At 29.2% G+C, this 6,994-nt stretch overlaps 1 protein-coding gene across 1 annotated transcript; it reads right to left on the reverse strand.

Moving 5' to 3' along the window:
* On the reverse strand, positions 1-2,182 carry LOC112284250 (cytochrome c). The gene is made up of 3 exons (XM_024523905.3): positions 1,956-2,182; positions 567-700; positions 1-368 (listed from the first exon to the last, which is right to left on the reverse strand). The coding sequence occupies exons 1-3, from the start codon at positions 2,065-2,067 to the stop codon at positions 273-275; spliced, it is 342 nt and encodes a 113-aa protein (XP_024379673.1). The 5' UTR covers positions 2,068-2,182; the 3' UTR covers positions 1-272.
* Positions 2,183-6,994: the final 4,812 nt, after the last annotated feature.

Raw genomic sequence — 6,994 nt, forward strand, 5'->3', positions numbered from 1 at the left:
TTTAGTAAAAATTTGGATCTCTTTATTATTCCCCTATATATATTACATTCAGTCACAAGACAGTCATGCCCCTGGAATGCTATACCATTTGAAAAACGAAGTATTTTAATTTGAAAATAAAGGCAAATTTTATATTTTGAAAAAGTGACACAGTTGCTGAATTATTTGAATACTCTAGTGAACGATACGCGTTCAAATAAATGACACCCTCAGTAAGTCCTACGACGCTCTACAAGAGGCCATGAAACCTCTGAAACAGTCCCACCAGGTCTCTACTCTGAGGTCGATTTCTTTAAATAAGCGATTAGATCTGCACGTTCTTGAGGTTTTTTCAAACCAGGGAATACCATCTTCGTACCAGGAATATACTGCAGCCATCACTCCACGCGCAATACGTTAGACATGAACATTGCATTTAGTTCTATGTTATATTTTAGAGCTAGTTGCTAGTTCAATTCAAATCCTCGTCGTCGTGTCTAACTACAAGAACAGAAAGCAAGAGTACAAAATGACTGCCTCCAACTGCGTTTGGACCTTTGAACACATCTGACAGGCAACAGACTAACCTTCTTAGGATTCAATAGGTACTCGTATAGATGCTCCTCGTTCCAATCAACAGCCTTGTCCCTGTTAGCTTTCGAGTAAGTGTACCCAGCTGTAGTTCCCGACGTCCTCCCGAACAAACCATGCAAGTTAGGTCCTGCATGTCAATTCAATAACGCGTCATACACCGCCCGCAGAATCAAGAAACAAACAGAACGCATCTAGGCTGCTAACTTCAGAATCCTTCCACAACGCCATCCATAATAGAAATATAAGTACAGTACGCAGAAAAAAAAAATATCAAAATGATAGATCTCATCCTTGAGCTCAGAATCCTCTATGGTTTCAACAAAGAAAATCTGGTGAAACATGCATACCACTAAATTCTACTCAAAGAACTGTCAAACTAGACTGCGTAGAAAATGAGTTGTACTTCACCGCCTCTGAATTCGCAAAATGTCAAATGATGCTATCGCGAGCACAGAAGCAATAAAAACCACAAAAATACACACACCACAGTTCCTTCAACTTAAGGACACTGAGCTTCAAAACTATCTGTACAATAAAAAGAAAGGCAAAAAAAATACTATTAGAAGTATGTACATAGCGTAAGTCTAACTCCTCGCTCAAGTACGGAAGGGAAATACTTACAGGAGGATAATTGGGACAAGTTAGGTCCTTCACTCTCGACGGAACTACTCATAACCTAAAGCAATTGTTCATACTGTAGAACATTATAAGACAACCTGGTCCTTTGGTGGATCCGATTAAAAGTCTTTAGGCTCTTAGACTTAAAATTTACATTAGACCTCCCTGATTATGTCGAGATACAGTTTGAAAAGAACCCACGGAATAAAATCGAGCACCATGTCCAAGTTCCAACAGTTTTTCTCTATTGAAAATAAAAATAAAAATAAACTATCAAATTAGATACAAGTCGCGCTCAAGATAACATTGAAATCACATCGTCATATACATGACTATCTAAAGGAGCCACAAATTCAAGAAATAAACTCAGCAATTTCTGGTCTAATCAAGAAAAACCAAGCCCGTACATAGACGTAATCGGATTCATTCTATCTGAACCATGCGATCGATGCTCAAATGAGTAGGAATACAACTCTACGACCAACAAACCATGAAGGGAACCCAATCTGCACAACGAGAACTTCTATCCATAGTATAAGCTAACACACTCCAGGTCTCTTCACCTCTCCGGATCTCTTCCAGCTCAACCACAAACACACCCATGTACTTCACAACCCCCATAAAAACACAACCCACAAACAGCGAGAGCTAACAATACCCAATCTCAATCCACAAACAACCCATAAAGGAAACTTAGGGCGACGCCATCAAGAAGGGCAGTCCATGTAACAGAACCACATCGGGATAGAGAGAGAGACGAGTACCTTGCTTGTGGCCAGCGGACTTCTCAACAGCGTGACATTGCGCGCACTTGGTCTTGAAGATCTTCTCACCGGCCTTCTCGTTACCCTTGGGGGCCTCAGCGAAAGAGGCCATGGCGGACTAGAAGAAACACAGAGACACACACACACACATACACTAGAGATTCAGGACAACCGCAGAAACACGAGACAACCGCAGCAACAACGAGACGCAGCAGAACACAGTCGGAGAGCCCCAATTATGGAACCAAACTAAGGCGAAGGCGAAGGACTGGCTTGGCCGAGGGAGGGCAATGGCTTCCAGGGAACTTGGTCGCCGTTGATTAGCGCTGCGATGGTGACGCGGCGAGTTCCGGAGTGCACTCGCGCCGTCAAGAAGCTTCGCGGAGACTGCAACCGGGCTCGCCACCACGTGGACCCTTTCGGCGTCAACCAACTCTCGTGCTTGCCTCCCTTCCACCTCGCTTACGTGGCGCTTTTCAAGAGCTAACGTGGCCGTTTGCGACTGACCACACATGTTTTCCTTTGTATTTTACGAGGCGAATGTTTTCACTTCAAAAGCATGAACAATTTCCATGGTGACCAAATTATTGGTGTTTATCCTTTGTGATTGTAATGCTGTTCTTCAATATTTTCGGAAAATTTTATTTTTCAATACAATCTAGATTAAATAAAAAGTTTCTAAGGTTGTATGAAATTATTGCAATCAATGCACTGATGTACAATTATATTGTGTTAATAAAATCTGTGCCCAATTCACTTTTCTTTTTATAACCTTTAACTATTAAAAATCTTCAAAAAAAAGTGTCATATTGTAAATCTCTTTTGGAAGTCACTAATTTTTTAATACAGATGTTAAATTTCTATAATCCGTTTATATTTTTTTATGTTGATTTTGACATGAAATGAGAAAAATAAAAAAAATAAACTGAAAATCCTAAAGGTGTAGAGCAAAAATATTCTTTTAGTGAAGAAAAATCCAAATCATTGCAATGACAATTAAGAATTTATGACATACTATGCAGAATCAATTGTACTTTTTAGCAATAATATGTGATGATTTTTTGATCTTATTATTGTTTGTATTCTTATAGCACAATATATCTATCTTTATTGATATGTATATATATATATATATATATATATGTTCCATCAATATAGCAATTTGTAACAAAAATAAATAAGTAAATATAAAAATAAGCAATTTTATTTAATATAATTTCTTTATTTAAATTCTCCATATATTTTTGAAAAAACCAAGAGAATTATCCATTTATATTAAATGCTTAATAACTAACATTTATATTTCTATTAACTTTACAACTTTGGATTTTAAATCACTTTAAAATGTTTAGTCACAAATTGTGATATTCTAATTATTTTAGCCATTTAAATATCAATATTACAAAATAGTCTTAATTTTATTTTTTCCATTTTTTATAAAAAAACATTGCAAGTCTTGATTCTAGGTAAAATCATTTATTCATCTTATAAGCATTCAACAAAAACCTTTAAAAATTCAAAATCGGCTTTATTAAAATCAATGTCTTTTATGGTTATTAATGTGATTTTATCTTTAAAATATATATAGTAATATGAATTTTTTCATAATTTTAAATTTTCTATTTAAATATATTTTAATATGAATATATTTAAAATAAACTAAAATTTAAACATCAAAATTTTTATTCTTTAATTCAAATAATATTATATATGTAATTCAAATAATATTATAATATATATGTATATATATATATATATACATATGATATTATAATATATATGCTTAAATAAAGTAAGTATGATGAATATATTGTTAGAGACATATATATTTACTCTAATAATTATTTATATAATATAAATAGATAGAAGTAGGTAAAAATAGATTAATTTGATAATATCTTCTAAAAATGCTTTGTAAAAGCTTAATAGATGTGATTTCACATTTATACGTGTTTGTAGGTGATTAATAGGTTGAACACTTAGCCAACAAGTTAGCCACGTATCATATATGTTAAAAGTTTTTGGTATAAATTAATGAAATGGCACACATATAAGAAACTTGTCTTATAATTTAAGGTACATGTCTTGCAAGTTATACACATATCAAAGGTCCTAGAGAACATCACCATGTAGCTCTTAGTTACATAATATACAAGGATGTAAGAGTGAAGCCTTTTTTACTTTTGATTTTTTTTTTCTTCTAGTTTAATTTCAAGACTATTTGGATTTTTAATCTTAAGCAATAGCCATTCTAGTTTCTTCTTTAATATATATATTTTTGTATTATTATTTTGTTATCTTTCTTTGATACCTATCTCACTTGTTTACTTATCTTTTTTAAATTCTTGTTCTTGACAGATTGACGAAGATACAATTATAATATTAGAGCTTTGTCTTTTTTTGATTAAGAATAGATTATTCCTCCGAGTTTGTCCAGCTATAATAGAAATCATGCAATTAGAACCTTATATAATACCTAGTAAAGATTTTATTTTCTCTTCAAAATCCTCTTCTTGTTTTACAATAGATGTTAGTTTAAGATCTAAATATTTCAAAGCTTTTGTTTTGCTAGATTTAAGAGCCTCAATTTGTTTTTTAGATAAAAAATTTGTTAAAAGATATAGCATTTTATTACTTAAGGAAACTAAATTTGTTCATGTAAAAGTCATAGATGGTTGTTTATTGTCTTCTAGAGATGTTATTCATGAAATCCTTCTTATAGAAATAGCCACTAATGGTCATAATAACTTAATAAGATTTGAAATTATTAAATCTTCTTCTATTCTAACTATTTTAGATTTATTGTAGCTAAAAAAATATAATCCTTAAATAAATTGGATTTCTCATTGTCTTAATTTTTTAAAAAATATACCTAAGAGTGTTGTTAATCAAACAAAAAGTCATTAGTTTAGTGCAGCCAAACATATATTTATTGATACTAGAGTTTTTTTGGATGTTATAGAAAAAGTGTCTCCTTGTATTATTTATACTACATTTGTTTCTAATAGTAGAAAGACTTCAAGTGGCATTCTAAGCCAATATCAAGATTATCAAGATATCTATGAAAATAAGAATATAGATACTCTTCCAAAAAATTATTCTAAATTGACCTTCAAGAAGAAGTTCAACTGCCATTTGGACCAATCTATAGTTTATCACAAAATAAATTAGTTGAATTCAAGGAATATATTGAAGAAAATTTGATGAAGAATTTTATATGCCATTTAAAATTTCCAATAGGAGCTCCAACATTATTTATGAAGAAAAAAAAATTAATCACTATGGATTTGTGTAGATTATTGAGGACTTAATAAGATCACCATCAAGAGTAGGTACCTTCTACCTTTGATATCTAGATTTCTTGATTAATTGAATAAAGCAAAAATTTATATAAAAATAGATCTATAAAAAGTATACAATTTAATATGCATCAAAAAAAGAGATGAATAGAAGATTGTATTTTGAATTAAGTATGGACATTTTGAATATAATATCATGTCCTTAGGACTTACAAATACACTTGCAGCTTTTCAACATCTAATGAATGATGTCTTTCAAAATTTTTTAGATAATTTTATTATTTTTTATTTAAAAAATATTTTAATCTACTCTAAGAATATAAAAGAACATGAACTCTATATTTGTTATATTTTATAAAAAGTAAAAGATATAAGATTCTATGTCAAGGTAAAAAAGTATATATTTTACACTACTTAAGTCAACTTCTTAAGATACAACATTTCAAATGATGGACTTATGATAGATCTCAAGAAATTTTAAACTATCATGGATTAAAAGATTTTAAATATATATATATATATATATATATATATATATATATATTGAATATTTTTTTAAGTTTATCAATTATTATTGGATTTATATTAAGAATTTTTTTTAAGTAGAATAAAGAAAAAAAAAGTAGTATTTGAAGCTTCAAACATAACTTTTGTTTTTGCACCAATCTTATATTGTATCAACTTTTTCAAGCCATTCTTTACAAAAACATATGCATTGGACTTTATTTTAGATGCCATATAGTAAAAAATGAGAGCAAATGATAATATTAAAATTTCTTAAATAGAAAGCTATTGAATGAAGTTTATATTTGATTTCATTTTTTATTATTAATAATCAAAATAAACTATAAGATCTACAATAAAGTAAATTATGGATTACAAAAACCTTGAATATTTCATGTGAGTACATATTTTGAATTGTTGCCAAAGTCATTAGAATATGTCCTTATCAAGATTCAAATTTAAGATTATTTATTGACTATGAAAATAATAATATTTATCATATGTCCTTTCTAAAAGATATTATTTTGCATTAAAGCAAGATATACAAATTTTGAACAATAATAGATCATTTTTTTGAAATTAGAGCAATTTCATTTTTAAGCAATGAAATAAATACTAACTATTGATGTAGCTTTTTTTTTTAGGTATGTTTAGTCAAGTATGTCCATTAATTTTCTTGTTTGTAATATTAAAAAAAAACTATAAAATTTCATAATATTTCTAAATTTTAATTTAAGCATAATTTTTATATTTTGAGGGATAGTTATATATTTTAAAAGATGAAGCATAATTATATATTCTTCAAGCTCGTTACAACTTCTTAGCAATTAGATATTTTGGATAAAATAAGATTTTAGAACAAATATCTAAAGATTTTTAGTAGCTTCAAATATAGAAGGCAATTAAAAAATTTGTATAATCTTGTGACATTTTTTTAAGATAATAAACTCCTTATTATCAATCTTATATAATTCTTCACCTGTTACTCAATCTACAATAAATATGGTCTTTTCTATCTATAGATTTTATGAAAAATATTTTAGTTTTAAATTCATATGATTCTATATTTGTGATAGTAAATTTTTTTACTGAGATTGCACATTTTATACTATATACAAAATCTATTATATATGAAGAAACAACTAAATTTTTTCTTAACAACATATATTACTATCATGGATTATCAAAGAATATTACATCAAATAAGAAGACTCAATTTGTATTAAGGTTTTAGAG

Source organism: Physcomitrium patens, chromosome 7 (assembly GCF_059467195.1).
Source record: "Physcomitrium patens ecotype Gransden chromosome 7, ASM5946719v1, whole genome shotgun sequence".
Taxonomy (NCBI): domain Eukaryota; kingdom Viridiplantae; phylum Streptophyta; class Bryopsida; order Funariales; family Funariaceae; genus Physcomitrium; species Physcomitrium patens.

What these genes read in the sequence shown, in the direction of transcription:
- LOC112284250 (XM_024523905.3), bottom strand. Translation starts at nt 2,067, where the DNA reads ATGGCCTCTTTCGCTGAGGCCCCCAAGGGTAACGAGAAGGCCGGTGAG. An exon ending in GTCCGCTGGCCACAAGCAAG is followed by an intron (nt 701 to 1,955) that starts GTACTCGTCTCT and finishes ATTGACATGCAG; the next exon opens with GACCTAACTTGCATGGTTTG. An exon ending in ACCTATTGAATCCTAAGAAG is followed by an intron (nt 369 to 566) that starts GTTAGTCTGTTG and finishes TGATGGCTGCAG; the next exon opens with TATATTCCTGGTACGAAGAT.